Source organism: Mandrillus leucophaeus, unplaced genomic scaffold (assembly GCF_000951045.1).
Source record: "Mandrillus leucophaeus isolate KB7577 unplaced genomic scaffold, Mleu.le_1.0 Scaffold88, whole genome shotgun sequence".
NCBI lineage: Eukaryota > Metazoa > Chordata > Mammalia > Primates > Cercopithecidae > Mandrillus > Mandrillus leucophaeus.
Genome location: NW_012109585.1, coordinates 2,162,968 through 2,184,743, shown reverse-complemented (window position 1 = coordinate 2,184,743; position 21,776 = coordinate 2,162,968). Strand labels below are relative to the sequence as shown.

The window sequence follows — 21,776 nt, the reverse complement described above, 5'->3', positions numbered from 1 at the left end:
TTCAGCAGAACCTGGGGATTTGGTTTTAAGCAAGTCTTTCTTAGGTGTGGGCTTTCAGAATGCTTCCTTCCTTGCAATATTATTTGAAATTCTCAGTGTTTTAGGCATCCCCAGAATATTGGTTCGTTAAAGCTGTGTATTTCAGATCTCCAGACAGTGGTCAATGTTTGTATATTTTCAATTTCAAACCAGGAAAAAAGTTCTTATTGATTAATTTTTTTATTTAAAAATAAAAAGTAAGTATCTTCATAAGAGGAGCTTTGCTTTAATTTTGAAGTTTAAAATTTGATTGTGAAGACAGAGAAAAACTTGATGATTGTATATATGCTCCCCTCTTTGGTTATTTGATCAGAGAACTAGAAAACCATGAGAGATTTAATGACCACTGCCTGATATACATATGTGTTTTACAGATGAGGAAACTGAGAGCCAGAGAGATGATGAAATTGGCTGGGGATGTCCCAGCTGGTCGGTGACAGTCTCAGAGCCAGAGCTGGTGCAGGCCCCTTTCTGTTCCTTCCTGTTCCCTTTCAGGAACACTCACCATCGGATTTTTCCTGTGAATAATGTTGAGATAAAATCCTTGGTGCGTTATGTTTTCTAGTCACAACATTGACTAGGCTGCCAGAGTCCTGTGTTCTCCCAGTTGGTTGGCTGTAGGTATTGGCAGCCGCCAGGAACATTCTACAGAGCAGAGGAGGCGTGAGACTCTCCTTGCTCAGGAAAGGCAGACCTATGACTAAGCAAATGACTCCTAAGAGGAATGTGTTTCACCCACCATTCCTCTTCCTTAGCTGTGGAGGTGACTTTGTGGAGAGGGGCCCGATGACCTGTGAGGAACAGTGAAGCCCTGCCTAACACAATGTATGATTGTCTTGTTACAGAGTCATCAGCTATGAGTGCTGTCCTGGATATGAAAAGGTCCCTGGGGAGAAGGGCTGTCCAGCAGGTGAATGAATCCGCCGGGCCTCGCCTGTTGGTGTGGGTGGAGGGGAACGGTGGGAGAGAGGAGTCCCCACATAAAAGGCAGCAGAGTGTGAATGGGGGCGGTGGCACAAGGACGTGGCATTCTCCCCACGTGCCCATTGGCCCCAGGCTCTATGCACGGGGCTAAGGATGGAAGCTGGAAACAGTGCATTTCCTGAGCTGCTCCTTCTGGCCTCCTTACCACACTGGTGGAGCAGACTCCAACTGTGGCCTGTCCATGCCCTTCCCGGTAGGCACAGGCTCAGGCTCAGGCTCTTGGCCTCTGCCTCTGGCTAGGAGTGATTCTAAACACATCCAGCAGGGTGGGCCTGATAGGCCATCAGTTTCTCATCAGCCCTGCTAGAGAGCAGATGGGATGTGGAAGGAGGGGATCTCTGGCGGGCTGGCAACTCCAAGCCATCCCCATCTCCCTGTGTCTAAACTTGGCCCTTTGGAGTTCAGCAGGGAAAACAGCTACAGGACAGGTGGGCTCATCCAGAGTCAGCAGAGAGTCCCACAAATGGTTGCATTGGGCGAAAGACAGCATGGCACCTGTGAATTTTATTAGAGCCTTTCTTTTAGTACCACACACAAGTGATTGTACACGGGAGTTAGTATTTTGTTTTAATTTTGAAATAGAGTCATCTCTTGGTATCTGCGGGGGATTGATTATAGGACCCATTCTAGGATGCCATATCCTCAGATGTTCAAGTCCCTGATATAAAGTGGTATAGTATTTGCATGTAATCTATGCATATTCTTCTATATACTTTAAATCATCTCAAGATTACTTATAATACCAAATATAATGTAAATCCTACGTAAGTAGTTGTTATATCCTCTTTTAAATTCTTGTGTTATTTTTATTGTATTTTATAAAATATTTTTGGTCCATGTTTAGTTGAATCTGTGGGTGAAGAACCCACAGGTATGAAGGGCCAACTATATTGGCTATTTTTTTTAGTTAAGAATGTGAGACTGAGGCCTGGCGCAGTGGCTCATGCCTTTGATTCCAGCGGTTTGGGAGGCCGAGGGAAGAGGATCACCTGAGCCAAGGATTTGAGACCAGCAGCCTGGGCAACATAGTGAGACCTTGTCTCTTAAAGATCATGAGACTGGGCTGGGCGCAGTGGCTCATGCCTGTAATCCCAGCACTTTGGGAGGCCAAGGCAGGCAGATCAACTGAGGTCAGGAGTTTGAGACCAGCCTGGCTAACATAGTGAAACCCCGTCTCTACTAAAAACACAAAAAAATTAGCTGGGTATGGTGGTGGGTGCCTATAATCCCAGCTACTTGAGAGGCTGAGGCAGAAGAATCGCTTGTACCCAGGAGGCAGAGGTTGCAGTGAGCCGAGATAGGATCATTGCACTCCAGCCTGGGCAAGAAGAGTGAAACTCCATCTCAAAAATCAATCAATCAATCAATCAATCAATCAATCATGGGACTGAGACATAATAGGAAGGAGGGCAATTTGGTTGGTGCCAAGGTCCCTGGAGTATGTGATGGGAGAGGTTGGTGTGGATGGGGCCGTGGAGGTACTGAGTCAAGTTGAGGGACAGGTGGGGAAATGGGATAGGAAAAGAAGATTGACCTTAGAAGGGGAGCTCAACTCTGAACCCTAATTTCAGACCCTTCAGAATGAATATTAAGATTTTGGTCTAAGAAACAAAAAAACAAATGAACATGAAACTCATTTTGGTCTTATAAGATCTGAGAAACCCCTTCAAGCTACTTTAAGAAATAACATTTCATTACCTGCAAATACACACAGTACTTTGGAGATTTATGATAGTCTCTTATTCTAACAGAAGCCATTAGGGAACCAGTTTCAATAAGCAGGTAAATCTGTAAGACTAGTTTGTAGTTAGGATATCTGTTTTCAATGTACATTCCTGCCTCTGTTATCTAAATGTCTGGGAACAAGAGCTTTGCTCTGCTGTGTTTATATTTAAAATCACCAATTAGTTGAGTTCATGTAGCAAGGCATTTGACTTACTGAGTTGTTTCAAGAAGACTGTAACAAGCCTTCAGCCCCCCAGAAACAGCCTGTCTCTGGGCTTTCCCACAGGCCTCCTCGTCCTCTCCACCTGCAGATGTACTGTGCTCTCTAGCAGAGAAGGGAGGGTCTGGTTGGGTTGGACCCCCGGAGGCCATCCCTCATTCTGTCTTCTGCTCCTGCAGCCCTACCACTCTCAAACCTTTACGAGACCCTGGGAGTCGTTGGATCCACCACCACTCAGCTGTACACGGACCGCACGGAGAAGCTGAGGCCTGAGATGGAGGGGCCCGGCAGCTTCACCATCTTCGCCCCTAGCAACGAGGCCTGGGCCTCCTTGCCAGCTGTGAGATGACCTCCATCTGCCCGGGGGACTCTTATGGGGAACTGCCTTACTTCCCCGAGGGGTGGGCATGATAAATGGGAGTCTGCAGTCATTTCCTACTGTTTCGGGAAGCTATTTCCTTAACCCCTTAGAAAAGGCTATGGAACTTGAGCTAAAATATGTCTTACCAGGTTGCGTCTAATGTCCCCCTGTGCCCACTGGGCAGAAAGACTTGGGTGCTTCCTGAGGAGGGATCCTTGGCAGAAGAGAGGCCTGGGCTCACGGGGGCTGAGAACATGTTTCCCAGAGTTGCAGGGACCCATCTCTTGAACATAGAGTCTGCAGCCCCTAACTGACACCCTGTCCTTCCTTCTAGGAAGTGCTGGACTCCCTGGTCAGCAATGTCAACATTGAGCTGCTCAATGCCCTCCGCTACCATATGGTGGGCAGGCGAGTCCTGACTGATGAGCTGAAACACGGCATGACCCTCACCTCCATGTACCAGAATTCCGACATCCAGATCCATCACTATCCTAATGGGGTAGGGGATCCCCAGCCATACTGCATGGCCCTTGGTCCACAAGGAACCCACTTCGGTTCCATGGGTGGGCTGGTTTCTGGGGTTTAAGCTGTAGACAACCCTCCCCTTTGTGCCTGCTTCTCCTTGGGCCCTCTATTCCACAGCTTGTAAAACCCACATTCTGCTACTGTGTTTGAAAACACTGTTTTCTGCTTCTGGGGCTTTGGGACTATGCCTGTGTTGTGTTGACTGCTCATCCTTGCTGCCTCTCTGGGCAGATTGTAACTGTGAACTGCGCCCGGCTGCTGAAAGCCGACCACCATGCAACCAACGGGGTGGTGCACCTCATCGATAAGGTCATCTCCACCGTCACCAACAACATCCAGCAGATCATTGAGATCGAGGACACCTTTGAGACACTTCGGGTAAGGGACTGCTCTGCATGGAGGCCTAGGCTTGGGACACATTGCCTCCCAAGAGGGGCCTAGCAGGAACTCTTCTGCAGGAGGGGTAGAGGATGGCTCCTATAGGGGAACATAGAGCAGGTTCCCCTGAATGCCCTTGAACATGGAGAATCCATTGACCAGACATTCAGCTTGACCTAACCTGTGAAATTCCCCATCTGTCTTCTTTATAAAGTGTTCCTTTCCTTGCCTCCCCTGGAAATGTCAGTGGTGTGTGGCTGCAGCAGCACAGGGTCCTCTGAGCCCTGGACCTGCACTGTAGCTTCCAGAGGTGGCAGTTCCCACATGGGGGACTAGAATAAATGGCCTATCAGGCTGTGTGTGCTGTGGGATCACATGTCCCCACCCTAGGACTCTGGTTCCAATCATACCCATGTTCTCTTGGAGCCCGGAACAGCAGAGAGGCCACCAATGTGGACACAGAAGTCAAGGGTCTGATTTCCAGCCTGGCTTCTGACTGCTCTGGGGCCACGAGAATACGGTTCCTTCCCCCATGCCCAGCAGGCATTTGTCTTACAACTGGAGGGGAAGGCATGTTCCTCTTGGCAAGGGCTGCTCAGGAGGAAGTGGAGTCAGGCTGCCCTGTCAGAGTTTTTGCCTTGATTCAAGGAGAACTTCCTAACCACAAAGGATACAAGTGGGAGTGGGGTGGTCCCTCCCTAGAGATCTCCAACACAGAGAGACAAACACACTGGGGCCGGCTGGCACTAATGGGCCTCGCAGGCGCGGGTGGCTGTTAGCTGGGAGCCTGCCTCTCTAAGCTCCTCTCCCATGCTTTTCTTCTGGGTTGCTTGAAGGGCAGGGATCTGCAAGAAAATGATGTTCCCACATAGTTGGCAGCACATGAACAGCAATTGATCCCTTTGTGTCCCCTCCTCTTACTATTTAGATTTGGTAAATATTTCTTCCTTCCCTCTTCTGACCCTCCATTGTGCCCATCTTCCCTTCTTATAACACATACTTATTAGGTACCTGATACTTCCCAGGTGGGTCTATGTTCCAGGAGTATAGAGGTGAACAAGGCAGGCAAAGTTCTATTCTCAGTGGAGCTAGTATTCTATCTGGAGAGAGACAACAAACAAATCAACAAGGTAGCCATGGGCTGTGATAATTTTTGTCAAGTGGGCAGGTAAATAGGGAGTGACAGTAGTGCAGGGAGGATTGGAAAGTCAGGGAGGTCTCTCTGGAAGAGGTGACTTTTGATCTGCAGTCTAAAGGATGAGAATGGGTCCATTATACAAAATGCTGGGGCAAGAGCACACCCAGTGAAGGCTCAGGGCAGGAAGGGCAAGGGGGAGGCCAGTGGGTCAGGTCACATGTGAAGGGCATACAACGGGCAAAGGCAAGGCCAGCGTGGCCAGGCCTGATCCTCCAGGACTTGCAGACCTGGGAAAGAGTCCGTCTCCATCCTGGGAGCAGCAGGAAAGCACTCAGGCCTTTAGAAGATCCTTCTGGCAGCTGTGTAGAGAATGGGTGGTGTGATCCTTCCATGCATGGGCTCATGTATGTGATTACCAATAACTGTTGAGTGACAGTGTGAGGAGGGCTGCAAGCCACGAGTGTAGGCACAGCAGACAGACACACCTTTGTCTGGCTGTGGGATGAGGTGGGAAGTGTGCCAAGTTGACCTCCCAAAGAAATGATATTTTAGTGGAAGAAGGAATACAATCAGAGAAGCAAAGAAAGAGGGAAGAGCAGAGGGGACAGCAGGGACAAAGACTTGGGGGCAGGAAGAGGAAAGACAGGTTAAGGACATGAAAGATGACCAGGCTGGCTGGAGCTCAGGCCCAGCAAGATCCCCGGGGGTCATTGGTGAGCTTGGGTTTGGCTTCTGTTTTCATCTTGGGCTTCTGCAAAAGCCTTGAGCTCTTGCGAGGAACCAGCGAAGTTGTGTGTGCATCTTCTGTGGGGAATGCCAGAGTCTTCACGGAGTACTCCATCTTCTGTCCTCCCGGTAGGCTGCTGTGGCTGCATCAGGGCTCAACACGATGCTTGAAGGTAATGGCCAGTACACGCTCTTGGCCCCAACCAATGAGGCCTTCGAGAAGATCCCTAGTGAGACTTTGAACCGTATCCTGGGTGACCCAGAAGCCCTGAGAGGTGAGCATCCTTTGGCTCCTGCTGCTGCCTCATTTGTGCAGCTAGACTGAGCCCAGCACCTGCTCTAGTCCAAGATGGACATGCCACCTGCCATGAGGTGACCCTCAGGATGTCCACTGCAGCCATGGGCTGGGGTCATCCTATCCTGTTGCTTCAGCTAACTGTGTCTCTGCAGCAGCCACGCTGCTCTGAGGGCTGAGTACAGAATCCAGCAGCTTTTGTCTGGGGACAGCTGGACTGAAGAGAGACATAGCTAGAGACCCATAGCTGGCCCTGGCCGGAAACAGGGAGAGTGAAAGGATTGAATGGCCAAGGCCAGAGCAAGGCTAACAGGTAGAGCAACAGCTTACAGGTGTGGAGGTGACAGATACTGACACCCTTGAAATGAATTCCTCACGCCGACTCTTCACCATTCCTCTCTGTGGCTAAGGGCCTTATGGATAAACCAAAATTACAGTTAAAAACCACGTTATAGGCCAGGCACAGTGACTCACGCCTTTAATCCCAGCACTTTGGGAGGACGAGGCGGGCGGATCATCTGAGGTCTTGAATTTGAGACCAGCCTGGCCAACATGGCGAAACCCTATCTATACTAAAAATACAAAACTTAGCTAGGCGTGGTGGTGGGTGCCTGTAATCCCAGCTACTCAGGAGGCTGAGGCAGAAGAATCACTTGAACCCAGGAGGTGGAGCTTGCAGTGAGCCGTGTTCACACCATTGTTCTCCAGCCTGGGTGACAGAGCAACATTCCATCTCAAAACAACAACAACAACAAGAAAAACAAAACAAAAAACAGTCATAGTCAACTTTTGACTCTCCAGTTCAGATTTCATCATGCCCTCCTCAATGAGCCGCTAAGTGAGGCAATGCCTTGATTATTGCTGCAGGAGAGGGAAGGAGCTAACGTGTTTTCACATGTTTTCCTTTTGGAGATGAGAAAGGAGGACTCTGCCTTCCCCCACCCTGCCCCTTTCTACTCCAGGACCTCTGAAAGGCCATGAGCACAAAGCTGCTGCCTGAGTCCCCTGAAACGCAGGGTATGCCCCACGTCTCTGGTGCACCCCATCACACTTTTCCTCTCAAACATATTCCAGGATCACTTCATTTCTTTTGAATCTATTTAAACCCACCTTGTCAATGTGCTGTATAAAATGTCTAATGCATTTCAGACACGCTATACATTTAAAGTGCTCTCCTTCTATCTGTGCAGGGATGGGAAAGGGTATATTTCTGAAAGCACAGATGGGAAGACAGGATTTGTTCTGTGTCCAGATGATTATGGTACCTCTATGTGCCTGGCCAGCACTGGGGACAGAGGCCATGAAAATGAATACAACACAGCCTTTGCCTCCAAGGAACTTAAGACCCAGTAGAAACGGCAGGCTTTAAAAGAGGTTGCTGGCATCTGATTTGGTGACTGCAATGACAGAGATACTCACAGCACAAAATGGGGAATGAGGGCAGGCGTTGGGACACACACAGCCTCAAGGGGCCCAAAGGCTTTTAGAACTGTATTCCCTATTAAAACATGGTTTGTACAGAGCAGACTTTTTGCTTTGGAGACCTCAGAACTCCTTACTATAGGCCGGGCATGCTTATAATCCCAGCACTTTGGGAAGCCAAGATGGGCAAATCACTTGAGGCCGAGAGTTCAAGACCAGCCTGACCAACATGGTGAAACCCCATCTCTACTAAAAATACAAAAATTAGCTGGGTGTGGTGGCAGGCGCTTGTAATCCCAGCTACTCAGGAGGCTGAGGTAGGAGAATCACTTGAACCTGGGAGGCAGAAGTTGCAATAAGCCCAGATCGTGCCACTACTCCAGCCTGGGCAGCAAAGCTAGACTCTCTCAAAAGAAAAAAAAAAAGAACTCCTTATTATAAATTATAAGAAAAAAAAGCCCCTGCTTCCTCTCTTTTGCAAATCTGCCTTTTCCTAATCAATAACTGGCTGGTTCAGAGCGAGGACACTCTGTTTGGTGCCGTGGCTGCAGACTGGAAGGAAGAGGTCCTTGCCCCACACCCAACAGTCTCCTGCTGTTACCAGCAGGTTGGCTGGCAGGCAGGCAGGCGAGAAGCAGCCAGGGCTAGTGGTATGTCCCGTTTGAAGACTGGTTTCCAGCCCTGGTCCTGCTCACCCTCCAAGTGGCCCTGGCAGGTTCCTCTACCACACCCCGGATTTCACCTTCCTTCTCTGAGAAGCTCAGTCCCCAAGGCCTCATTCCCATAGGCCCTCTCACCGTTTTTCTTTCCCTCTGGCTGAATGTGGCCAGCACCGGCTTTCAAGGCCATCAACTCGTCTGCAGCAGCCCAATGCCTTGCAGGGCCTCAGAGCTTCCTCCTGCCCATGACAGTGTGGTTTTGGTTCCCACACTCGGGATCAGATTGAAACTTGCCTCCGTGGTGAGAATGTGGGACAAAGAGCCTCGGTGGCCTTGGTGAGCAGCAGTCCAGGCCACCTGCTCAGCCTGGGGTGGGGAGGGGCTCTTCCTCCTTGACTGGTCCTTACATTCGCCTCTGTCCTGCCTGTCTGGGCTCTCCGAGGCAATGGAGGCCAGCAGAAGTCATGATGGGCCGGGAGTCCCCCTCAGGCCTCAGCCCTGCCCTGCCCCCTAACGTAGCACTTGGACAAGCAAATAAATGATCATACTTATTATTTATGGGTATGGTGAATGGGATGGCAAAGGCCGTGTCTTACTGATCACCAAACCTTAAGATATATCCTGGCAGCTAGTGGACCCTTGGGCTAAATGAACAGAAACCTGAACAAATAAAGTTGTTTTTTTTTTTTTTTTTTTTTTTTTTTACCCTTGGGCAAAGAGGGCCATTTGCTGACCTCAGAGCATGTCATGTGTACACTTGTCATTTTTTCCTACTACAGTTTACATTTTCATAAAGGTCAGTGGATTTCTAAAATCCCATGGTAGGCTCGCTTGAGTTTTTCTTGTATCCCTGAAGTTCAGCTACAAATAAGCTAATCACTAACATTTGTTGAGCATTTACTCTGTTGTCAGGCACTGTGCTGAGTGCTTTACGTTCAGAATTTCACGTCAACCCTACAGCAGCCCTAGGAGATGAATGCAATTCTTATGTCTACTTGACTGATGAGGAAGTTGAGGTTCAAAGAGGCTAAATGACTTACCCATGGTCCCACAGCTGGAAAGTGGCCATGGGATTCAAAGCAGGCAGTCTGACTACAGAGCCCCAGCTGGTTTTCTAGGACAGCAGGCAGGAGGCGAGGAGGATCTGGGCCCTGTGGTGCCCCAGCCTCATCTGAGGGTCCTCATCTGAGAGAACAGGATCCTCACAGCGTGGGCAGGCTGCAAGCAGCCCCTGAGGTCATGCTGGAGTGGATTCTGACTTGACCTGAGTCTGTTTGGCCCCCAGACCTGCTGAATAACCACATCCTGAAGTCAGCTATGTGTGCCGAAGCCATCGTTGCGGGGCTGTCCTTGGAGACCCTAGAGGGCACGACACTGGAGGTGGGCTGCAGTGGGGACATGCTCACCATCAATGGGAAGGCGATCATCTCCAATAAAGACATCCTGGCCACCAACGGGGTGATCCACTACATTGATGAGCTACTCATTCCAGACTCAGGTAGGCCAGGCCTCCAGGGTCTTGGCCCTGCCTGGCCCACCATCCCTTCTGCCATCTCTTGTGGCGGGGGTGGGGAAATTCAGGGATCTTTGGGTGACTTCCCTGCCTGGACTCAGCTCACAGCCTCTCGGCCACTGCAAATGTGTGGGTTGTGACCAGACTGATGCATCTTGAGCTTCAGGCATGCAAGTGCAGTGGAGAGGCCGTGGGGAGCATTGAAGGAGTCTGGGGACAGACACAATCGCAGAGGCCTTTCAGAAGATCTGCTTGCTGTGGATGGGCAAAGAGGGCCATTTGCTGACCTCAGAGCATGTGCTTTTTCACTAGTGCCCAAGCTGTCCCATGGTCACTGACCCAGTTAGAATGACTGAATGGACTTTGGCTTGTGTTTCATTCAGAATCCTAACCCCACTCTAGTCTTCCAGTGAGATCTGTCCATGAGTGAAGAAACCTCATAGGAAAAAATAAAATGTTTCTATGGGTGTGGTTGCTGGCCTTATCTACACCACAGAAGCCATCACACAGACTGTCTTTCTCCCCAGTGTTAGAATGTGCCCTGACCAAGCAGCCCACAGGGCCTGGTACAGCGGCTGATCTCTGCCTAACTGAACTCACCTATCCTCCCTCTCCTCCTGACTGGTTAGATTTTCTAGGCGACTGTTCCCCTGATGACATGAGCCCGCTGGGCCCCAGCAGTGTTTAGAGGGGTTGTTGACTCACGAGATGACATTCCTGCTGATGTATGTCATGCCCTGGGGTGGATGAATGATAAATGAAAACAGCATTTTTAACTTTTGAACCCACTTTCTCCTTCCTTGTAGCCAAGACACTATTTGAATTGGCTGCAGAGTCTGATGTGTCCACAGCCATTGACCTTTTCAGACAAGCCGGCCTCGGCACTCATCTCTCTGGAAGTGAGCGGTTGACCCTCCTGGCTCCCCTGAATTCTGTATTCAAAGGTAACATGGGGAAGACATCCCCGTTGGTTTGTCCCTGGAGGCAGCTTCCCCACTCCTGTCACCTCTACAACACTCTCCGATTTACAGCACCCCATGGGACATTAGAACTTCCACTCAGCTCAACTAAAAGCAGATGTGACTTCAGCAGAAACTTCAGAGGCTCTGTTGTTTCATTAGGCAGCGCAGAGAATGCCTTTGGGGAGCCATTCCTCAGAACTCAAGACTTGACATCTGGGAGAGCAGAGCATTCCCTTGCCTTTCTATTTGCAGAGTCGCTTGCCAATGTATAGTCAAGAGGTCAGAGTGAGGGTACAGCTGAGCTGCAGCCACAGGAAGGCAGAGAAGGGGGCCAAGTTGTATGTGTGCCTGTCCTTCCCTTTTAGGGCAAAACCCCAAACACCCTTGATTATCTGGATCTTCTTTATTTCTCCATAGAAGATACCAGATGTTAAGGAATATTGGCAGTTCCACTTGGTTTCTCAATCCCTGTTTCCAAACTCAAGGACAGACAGGCTTTTTCACTGTATTTATCTCTCATCACTCTCTTCATTGCAGGAGCACATCTCTCTGGACTTAACCACACCCTTTCTTGCAGATGGAACCCCTCCAATTGATGCCCATACAAGGAATTTGCTTCGGAACCACATAATTAAAGACCAGCTGGCCTCTAAGTATCTGTACCATGGACAGACCCTAGAAACTCTGGGCGGCAAAAAACTGAGAGTTTTTGTTTATCGTAATGTAAGTTCTGGGTCCTAAGTCATGCTCCTCGGAAGCTCCATATTGTGGGACTTCTATTAGTGTAAAAAAAATGTCCTCAATAAGCAGGAGTTTGCATGAGGACTGGTTGCTGAAAAGGAAGGAAATAATTTCTGGAAAAGTATTGATACCAAAATGAGATCCTGCAGAAGGACTGGAATCTCTTTTTCTGGAGGCCTTTGAGAATAAACCACACAATTATCCAACCTTTATTGTGAAGGAACAAGTCCTTCTTGAATTTAGGAATGAACATCTAGGAGGAGGGATGGAGTTCGGACTCCTTCTGAGCTTATGAGAAGAGAAGCCCCCTAAACTAAAATACAGCCCTCCTTGGTCCAAAAGATGCCTTCTTTCTTCTGCTGTATCTTCTTTGTTTTCAAACCCAACAGTTACCCTGGAAATCAAATAGGAAGTACAACTCAACACAGCTCTTGCCTGGGATCCACCAGCACCATTTGACTAAAGATGGCTATCATCTGTTAAACAAATAAAAAAACGGGTTCAATCTATTTATTTGAACATTGTCAATGGACCTCATGTGTAACTGATATTCTCATTATGGGGCCTCTGTAACTTGGTTGGGGCCTCTCTAGCCATTCTTTCCTTAAGGAAGACCATTTATTGAGAAAATACATCATTTTATCCCAGCCTTAATAACCCACCCCAATATATACTCCTTCATCTTCATGGATGATGACCCTGCTACATGCTCTGAACAAATCAGGAGGCCCCTTGTGGGAGGATAACCAGTCCTTTCTTTCTCTGTCCCTCTTCTGTGCAGAGCCTGTGCATTGAGAACAGCTGCATCGCGGCCCACGACAAGAGAGGGAGGTACGGGACCCTGTTCACAATGGACCGGGTGCTGACCCCCCCAATGGGGACTGTCATGGATGTCCTGAAGGGAGACAATCGCTTTAGGTAATTAGTTCCATCCCCGGGTGGGGCTTCTGCCCAGTGGTCATGCTGGAGTGGGATGTGGGGCCCCAGCTACTTATCAAGCTTTCTTCTACCTTAGGGATTCAATTAACACTAGTGGTGCACTGCTGTGACCTTCCAGACTTGGGATGGGGAAAAGGGAAGGGTCGCCTTGAAAGCTTACATTAGGAAGAAGGGTTACTTCTGAGAGTGTAATCCTCACATGCGTGGGAAGCAGGGAGGGGGGACTACATTTTTATGACTGAAGTGCAAGGAAAACATCACTCGCTCATTGTAAAGCTCCAAGTGAGCCGAGAGCACATAGTTTACAGGGCATGATGAGTCTCTCACTCTCTGTGCAGTATCTGTTTATTGCAACCGAAGCACCCTTGTGAGTTTGTTTTCTTGCCCTGCTATCTCCATTTCTGACTTGCTCATTCACCTCGCAGTGCTGTCACATTGAATGTTTCCCTGTCACTGACTTCAGCCACCTGCACAAGGGCCTGGAGACCACACCCCTCTGCCCTCCCAGAATCATATCCCTGGAGGCTCAGTTAGTCTCTGGGTCAGCCATACCTCTGTCCTTTCTTTTCCACCTTTCTCCCGTGGCCTCTGACCTCTGGCCATTTAACAGAGCTTAGCATTTTTGCTGGGTGGAGAGGAGATGGAGCCTAGAATCGCTCCCTCTTTGTACATAGGGAGAGTGTGAAAACCAAGGTGTGAGCATTCCAGCGGTCTGGGCTCTACTATCCCCAGTGGTGAAGTATTTAAGGAAAATACCTCTCGGCCCCCAGGACAGATGACATTTTCTGTGTGTGTATCTACAGCATGCTGGTAGCTGCCATCCAGTCTGCAGGACTGACGGAGACCCTCAACCGGGAAGGAGTCTACACAGTCTTCGCTCCCACAAATGAAGCCTTCCGAGCCCTGCCACCAAGAGAACGGAGCAGACTCTTGGGTAAAGACCAACTTAAGTACACATCTCCACTTTTCTAAAGTAATGATCCCTCAGGGCCCCAGCAGCAAACAGCTGGCACATTAGGGATTGGCTTGAAGGGGTTTAATGATAGGACTATTTGTGGAAGAGTGGGCGAGATTAAAGGAACTAGCAAAGAATGAGGCCAACCAGGGACTAGCAACCCTGGGAAGCCTTTACTACCCCTAGAACTGGGAGAATGGGAGGATTAGAGCAGGAACCAGGGAGGTCATGGGCCTTGGACAAGGGCACAGAACAGCAGCCAGAGCCATGTGCAGCCACTGTCAGAACCATGCAAGGAGGGTCACTCAGCGCCCCAGCCTCCCTCTCTCCAGTTGCCATCTGGATCTCTCGTTGGCTGATGCAAGAGCAGGAGGGAGCCCACTGATGCAGTTTATAGAGCTCAGTCTCCTGGGCAGAAGCCAGGCAGAGAGGAGTAGAAAAGAAGTGAGGGTGGCTGCGACCAGCCCAGTCACTGAGGCATGTTTCCCGCTGGAGACGTATGAGCACAGTGATAATGAAGCCAGTTACCTGCACTGACAATCCCTCCAGACAAAAGCTTTCCCAAGAAGTTAGTCATGGCTCTGAGAGATCTAGCTGAGGATGTTTGGGAGGGGATCTAGTGGTTACAAGTGGCTAAGAAAAATGAGGAAGGTAAGAGTATCTTGTAGCCTGTGTTGTGAGGATTAAATAGGATGCCACACACAGCGCCAGGCACACAGCCCTGGTCAATAATAGCCATGACGATGGGGGCGAGTGGAGCGGGATTGGGAGTTACAGTGGTTAGCTCAGCTGCATGCCTGTGAGAGATGCTTCCGCTCTCACAGAAAGGTGAGACTGAGGAAAAGGAGGAGGAAGAGGAAGGACCTTGACAAACCTTGGGGCCCACATTGTCTACACCTCCCTTCCTGCTCTCGAGCAGAATAGAAAGTTCAGGTTGCAGGCAGCTCCAAGGTGAATTTGTGTCATGTTTAATTTTCTTTATTGCTAAATGAATGCCTGTGTCTGTGATGCTGACGTATATTCCTAAGGAGAGGGGAGAAGTTCATTCTGAACATAAACTTCTCAACCTCTCTCTGTCCGGCAAGAATGGAATATTCCCCAGGTGGCCCGAGCTGGCTTGGCTTTCTTTCCATTTTCAATTATGTGGGAGTTGAGGAGGGGGATGGAGAAAGCTTCCCTAACACACCCTCCCCCTGGCCTGAGGCACCCCTGGGGGACAGAGGGTGTTAAAGGTTGGTCCAGGTGTTAGAGATATTGAAAGGACATCCCATGCACCCCAGGGGTTAGTGTGGCTCTGCACTTCCAGGCAGTATTTTGTGGAAGGGGAACCTTGTCAGCTCCGGGTTGTGGATGTTTGAAAATTGGTTGGTACCCAGTGGCTCCGTCCTCTGGCACTCATGTGCATTTGTCAATAACCAAGTGAACTCTCCAAAATACATTAAAACTTCCTCCCTTCTCAGTTTCAAGATGCTGGAAATAGCTATTCATAAGCCCTGGGGAAATTTAGCCATTTGGCTGGTAATGGGAGTATCCGAGATGAGAGGGCAGCTGGAAACTTTCGGAATGACCTCCCACACTTAATTTGGGAAATGCCTGTGCACCTTTATGGGCAATCAGTGCCTGCCCCAGTTGCTGGAGACACTGATGTGGGCTGAAAGGAATGCTGAGACGTGACGAGGAGAGATGCTGCGGAGGGAATATCCCCCTCAGCCCTGACCTCATCGGCTCCGTGGCTCCTCCACAGTACAGCTGTCTACTCTTTTAAGTTCTCCCTTCAGGAAACAGCCGTCTCAAACAGAATGAGCATTTGAGGGCAGAATGGGTAAATATTGCACTACTGTGTTATAACCGTCGGGAGCCATGCTGATGATGAAACGTCCCAGATGCCGGTGCTGGAAAGGCCCCTAGCTTTCCAAGCAAATATTTATCTCATGGAAACATGAGTCATACTCACAGAGGAGTATGGATTAACTCCTTCTCAGCAGCCAGGGAGCCCAGCATCCCAGAGAGCATATTTAACCCAGAAGCCCACTGACTGCAGGGGCAGATTTGTGGTCATGAACATGTGTTTTGTATCCTCTGACCATTAGACAGACTGTGGGTCACAACGTTGAGTAACACTGGGAGCTTAATAAGTGCTTATTCCCTGGGCAGGGAGTTCTTCTTCTCAGGGCTGACCACTTACATCTTCTCCTCTGGGCCCTCCTTGACCAGGCTAATTACCATTCTTGGGATTAACTCTATCTCCTTTTCCCGCAACCTGCAGGAGATGCCAAGGAACTTGCCAACATCCTGAAATACCACGTTGGTGATGAAATCCTGGTTAGTGGAGGCATCGGGGCCCTGGTGCGGCTAAAGTCTCTCCAAGGCGACAAGCTGGAAGTCAGCTTGGTAAGTGTCCTGCAAATCAAAGGCTGGCTGTGTCCTGCCACCAGGGCTCCAGGACATATCTCACCCCCGGGATGGCATTACACACCTTCAAGATGCAGCCCGAATTTCTGAGTGTAATTCATCCAAAGAAAAAGAGAAATGTGAAGAGGGTCTTCAGGGAAATCAAGTGAGATCGTAGTTAACATGAGTAAGAACTTCCAGATTTACATGGGAATAGAGCATCTGATCTGGCATCTGAGAGAGGCTATTAGATCTTCCTTCTGTTAAGGAGATGGTAGGCAACTAACGTGACTGAAGAGATCAGTCTCTACACTCACCCCATCCCACCCCGCTAAACCCAGGGGTTCACTGAGTTGTACCATGAACCAGACCATCCCAAGAGGGTTTTTGAGTTCTGACACTTGCTCTGTGAGCCCCTTGCTCTGCACATTGATGATATACATTCCACTTTGGAACTGCGCTAAGATTGTCCCCAGAGCAGATACCCAGCCGAGCTCCAGAAATCTCCCCGGCTGCACCTGAAGAGGCCACGGACCCCTCTGTGGAGGGACCACTCTTCAGTGTGTGGCTGGCTTCTGCTCTCTGCTCCTTTCTCCTGGTCTTCAGCCATCCTTTGCTCACCAGTTTCTCACCAGGAGCGTAGGAAGATGTGCATGTAGGGAGGTAGACATGGGCATGACTTGTTTGACTTTAGCAGGTCGCTCAACAATCTCCTCATGCCTGGTTTCAGATGCTGGGGTCCTGTCTGTCACAGGCTTCTGTGCCTCCTACCCCCTTGAGTCTGTCGCATGGACCCTTCAGGAAGGCCTGAGATAGATTTGCCCTGGGTGGGCCTCCTATGAGAAAATCTTAAGTCAGGCACCCAGGCAAAATGGAAGGAGACTTTTGCCCAGAGCAGGAAGCCTGGCTTCCATTTCCAGCTGTTCCACCTACTTAGCTTAAAAGAGGCACTTCTCCCGTCTTCAGTCTCAGTCTCTTCTTCTGTTGAATGGGACAATAATATCTACTCTCCTTATCATACACTGCTGTGAGGACTAAGTGGATCACACAAAAGAGCATTATGTAAATTGCAATGTGCTAAATCCACACAGGAGATTTGAATTAATCCACCACACTGAAGGTCTGTCAAGGGCAGGGACTGTGTCATTCACCAGAGTATCCCCAGTCTTACACAGGACCTGGCATATGAAAAGTGTTCAGTAAACACTTGCTGAGTGAATAAAATAAATGTGCTCTACTTTCAACCACTACTCTCTGTTTTTCCTTTAGAAAAACAATGTGGTGAGTGTCAACAAAGAGCCTGTTGCTGAGCCTGACATCATGGCCACAAATGGCGTGGTCCATGTCATCACCAATGTTCTGCAGCCTCCGGGTAAGTGTCGCATCCCCACTGGCTCTACAATCAGTCCTTCTCTCCACGTGGCAGTTGGTGGAGAGAAGAAAAACTGTTCCAAACAATGATCAGAATAACACGTAATTGTGATAGTTAAACTGTGCCTATGTGACTGATTGCAGAGTGAACTGGGAGCTATTGGTTTTGAATGCACCACACTAAGGAATGTGAGGATGCATTGCTCTTTGTGGAGTTGCCCAGCTGTGTTAGCTCCCCTAGGACACAGCCCAGTTTTCTGTATTCATGTGGATGCTGTTCTCGCGATTCCCAGCACTCCTCTTACAGCATCTCACATCAGTGTGTGCTCCTTGCCTCCAGTGCAGTTGAACCTCCATCCTGCCTCTCCTCATGTGTGCATTCACCTTTCTTGGTGCTCTCTCCCCATGGGCCAAGTTCTACCATGAGTTATGAAACATTACAGAGAAAACATGTCTTTGGAAATGTGAGCCAGAAAGCCCACCAGTGTCCCTCAGTCATGGTTGTTATGAATAACATGCTATTGGTTTCTCTCTGGTCAAACCTGCCTTTTCTTTCCTCTTCAGCCAACAGACCTCAGGAAAGAGGGGATGAACTTGCAGACTCTGCGCTTGAGATCTTCAAACAAGCATCAGCGTTTTCCAGGGTAAGATGCCTGCTAGATTTGCACCTCGCCTGAGCAGCCTTAGGTCCTCTGTTTGGGCCATAGAGGAGCCTCTCCAGCCCCTGTCTTCCTTGGCTGCTCCCCAGGGCTCTCTTAAAACTCCCCACTCCCACTGGGGCATCCTCAGCCCCAGCCTGTGTCAAATTCAGAGTAAAGAACCCAGGCAACTCCTGGACTTTCATGGGCCAAAGCACAGGCTTTCACACAGAGGCCTCTGAGCCTCAGATCATGGGGAGGTCACTGCTGGTGAGAACAGACACACTCTGGAAGCCATCTGCCCAAGAGGGCAGCCCATCCCAAGCTCATCTTACAGTGGCCAGGCCTGCCCTGAGCCCGGGCCTCTGGGTCACTTTTCTGCTGTCCATGGCATTGCCCATCGTGGGTGAGGCTGGGGCTCTCCTGGGCACTGTGTGGATTCTGGATACAGGGATACTGGGCTTGCTATGTGTGTGGAGCCATCCCTTCCTTGCCCCAGCCTCACCTCCCTCTCAAACCCTCTCTGGCTCTTTCTGAGCTTCCTTTCCTGCTCCCCAGCTTGCCCAGTGCTCAGTGCCCTGCTTGACTCTTTTGCTGCTTTGGGTCAGGTGGAGCTTCGTGGGAATGTGAGGTGCCTTACAGAAGGATTGCACTTCAAGAGGAGAGGCTGCAGGGAGCGGTCCTGAACCCAGAGGCCTGGAGCTTACCGTGTCACTTCACTTTTGTACACAGGGGTCTCCTTAGTGCCCTCGACAAGGATTCTTAGCCCTGAACTCCTACTCCTGAGGCCACCCCTGTGCAGCCCCAGCTCCCTCAACTCTAGGTTGTAGTCTCAGTGGGAGAGCCTGGCTTGGGGGTCTCCTAGGAATGTCCACCTGAAGCCACACTTGATAGGGGCTTGCACAACTTATGTCTGCCAAGGCCACCTGAGGAACTCCCCAGGGCCTATAAGTTCCACCTTCCCCTTTCTCTTCCTCACCCCAGCATTTTTTTCTGAGTAGGGGTGGCAATAGGCAAAGCCATCATCATAAGTAGGTGCAGGTATAACTTTCACTAGAAAACCTGACACCTTGTGTTTTCTTTCAGGCTTCCCAGAGGTCTGTGCGACTAGGTAAGTCTGATCTGGGTTTGAAGTCATTGCAGACCTGTTTAGGCCTTACCCCCAAGCAAGCCCAAGCCTGCCATCTGCTGTGTGTAGATAAGAACATCATGGTGCAGTAAAGCAAGCCTGGCCTTTGGAGTCAGAACAGCAGGGTGACTTGGGGTCAGACCCAGAACACCCCATTTCCTTCTCCGTAAGATGGGGATAATAAGAGTAACAACCTTTTAGGATTAATGTGAGTTTTCAGTTTAGGGAGTCTGGGAATATTGCAAAGGGCTTGGCAGGAGCCCATCATGAGGATCTAGTTCCAAATTGATAGGTACAGAAAACCAGAACATCAGGCCTTGAGTAAGAGTGAAGGTTCACAAACCAAAAAGCACCTGCTATGTGCAGGAGAGCATGGCAGAAGGAGGCTGCTTGGCCCCGGTCCTTGAGATTCTGACAATGTCCTAGACAGACATGGGGAGATCTGCACCTATTTGATGTTACAAACGTCTCTTTTTCAGCCCCTGTCTATCAGAGGTTATTAGAGAGGATGAAGCATTAGCATGAAGGACTACAGGAGGAATGCACCACGGCAGCTCCCCGCCAATTTCTCTGAGATTTCCACAGAGACTGTTTGAATGTTTTCAAAACCAAGTATCACACTTCAATGTACATGGGCCGCACCATAATGAGATGTGAGCCTTGTGCAGGTGGGGGAGGAGGGAGAGAGATGTACTTTTTAAATTGTGTTCCTCTAAACATGGCTGTTAACCCACTGCATGCAGAAACTTGGATGTCACTGCCTGACATTCGCTTCCAGAAAGGACCTATCCCAAATGTGGAATTTATTGCCTATGCCAAGTCCCTGGAAAAGGAGCTTCAGTATTATGGGGCTCGTAAAACATGAATCAAGCAATCCAGCCTTATGGGAAGTCCTGGCACAGTTTTTGTAAAGCCCTTGCACAGCTGGAGAAATGGCATCATTATAAGCTATGAGTTGAACTGTTCTGTCAAATGTGTCTCGCATCTACACATGGCTTGGACGCTTTTATGGGGCCCTGTCCAGGTAGAAAAGAAATGGTACGTAGAGCATGTAGAGCTCAGATTTCCCTATTGTGACAGAGCCATGGTGTGTTTGTAATAATAAAACCAAAGAAACGTACGTCTCGTGTGCATGGTACAGTGTGCTGGCCTGAGGTCATGCTCCTTCACACCTCAATTCTGCTCTGGAGAAGCTCAGCAAAGAGCCCCGAGGGATGGTTCTGGGGAGATTCCAGCAGCCAGCCCTCAGACACCCAGACAACTCATGGGGGTTTGAGCCTGTCTTTGCCCAACAGGTTTTTATTTCACCCTCCTCCAGCCCTGGGGTTTCAAGTTTTCCGTGTTCCCTTCACCCCGCACTTTATTCCTCTTATTACCTGGAAGTACCTTCCCTCCAGCATGGTGATCCCCTGCCTGTGTGCTGGACTTTTGAATCCTCAGCACCAACCTGTGAAGTGGTTGCCAGCACAATCCCATTATGCGGATGAGGAGACCAAGGCCTAGGGAAGGGAGAACCACCGGCAACACGTAAACTAGCTGAGCTGGGACTGCAGCCCACGCCTCCTGACTCTCAGGGGCCACCACTGACAACAACAGAACAACAGAACAAGTCCAGGTTTTCCAGGCCCATCCCCTCTGTGCCAACCCATGTTCGGATTCCTTCCCTGGCTCCCGTAATCACTGGCATCTAGAATATCCTTAGCACTCTGAGAGGTGGTGTCATGTGGCTGTGGTGCGGTTGCCCGCTACCTGTGTGGCCTAGGGCCAGTCATGTGACCTTCCAGAGTCTCCTGTTCTGTAATAGGGAGATGTGCGTCACATCTACTCCATGGGTCTGTCGTGAGGATGAAATGAGATGATCTATATAAAATGCTTGGTACGGCATTAGGTGGCCTTATTTTTATCCTGCTGTCTGGGACTGCTCAGGATCAATGCACCTGAGAGCTTTTATTTGTGTCTTTCCCACAGGTGGGCTGGTCCACTTTCCTGGAGAAGGAGACAGACCTCCTTCCCACCCACATCCCCTGCTGCCAAGGCTGATTCACTCCAGCAGGCGGAGCTCGTTTCACTTCATGGAACCAATGACCCAAAGATATATCCCCAGCACTACTGCTGGACGGTCCACTGCTGCTGGGAATACAGCAATGGTAGTGGCAGACAGAGGCCCTCTCTTAAGTAGCTTCCAGTCTGAGGAAAGACAGATATGACATCAATCCATTAAAATCATTCGTCCATTGGTTCCACAAATATTGGTTGAGGGCCACCTATGTGCACCCCCATGTTAGACCCTAGGGAATAGACATGTCATTCTCATGAGGCTTCTCTACTGATGGGGGGGAGAAGATAATTGTCAACCAGATAATGGCACTATAGCCTGAGTGTTCTTAGTGACTCTGAGGACAGCACTGTGGTTCTGTGACAGATAATGAAGGATTTGGAAGCAGGAATGCCCAGGAGCTCCCAGAAGTGAGAGGAGATGAGAGGAATGGAAGGAACTTACCTGGAGAGGAAGGCATCAGGCTAGGGGGCTCAGGGAGAAGGTGTCCTGAGAGGTAAAGCTTGACTTTGGGTATGCACTCGGTCCCTGTCACTCTCCCATAGCTCTGTCCTGCTGTTCCCACCTCCCCGGCAGCCATGCGGGCTTGGACGGCTAATGAGGGCCTTG

The 21,776-nt window shown here is 49.7% G+C and overlaps 1 protein-coding gene across 1 annotated transcript in view; it reads left to right on the top strand.

Moving 5' to 3' along the window:
* Positions 1–20,228, top strand: part of TGFBI (transforming growth factor, beta-induced, 68kDa) — a 34,256-nt gene extending 14,028 nt beyond the window's left edge. The window contains exons 3-17 of the mRNA XM_011969186.1: positions 885–949; positions 3,148–3,308; positions 3,664–3,828; positions 4,086–4,232; positions 6,230–6,371; positions 9,758–9,970; positions 10,792–10,929; positions 11,525–11,670; positions 12,470–12,606; positions 13,431–13,561; positions 15,849–15,973; positions 17,243–17,345; positions 17,909–17,988; positions 19,069–19,093; positions 19,591–20,228. Of these exons, the coding sequence (XP_011824576.1) occupies positions 885–949; positions 3,148–3,308; positions 3,664–3,828; positions 4,086–4,232; positions 6,230–6,371; positions 9,758–9,970; positions 10,792–10,929; positions 11,525–11,670; positions 12,470–12,606; positions 13,431–13,561; positions 15,849–15,973; positions 17,243–17,345; positions 17,909–17,988; positions 19,069–19,093; positions 19,591–19,631 (1,819 nt within the window). The 3' untranslated portion in view covers positions 19,632–20,228. The remainder of the gene's footprint in view (positions 1–884; positions 950–3,147; positions 3,309–3,663; positions 3,829–4,085; positions 4,233–6,229; positions 6,372–9,757; positions 9,971–10,791; positions 10,930–11,524; positions 11,671–12,469; positions 12,607–13,430; positions 13,562–15,848; positions 15,974–17,242; positions 17,346–17,908; positions 17,989–19,068; positions 19,094–19,590) is intronic.
* Positions 20,229–21,776: the final 1,548 nt, after the last annotated feature.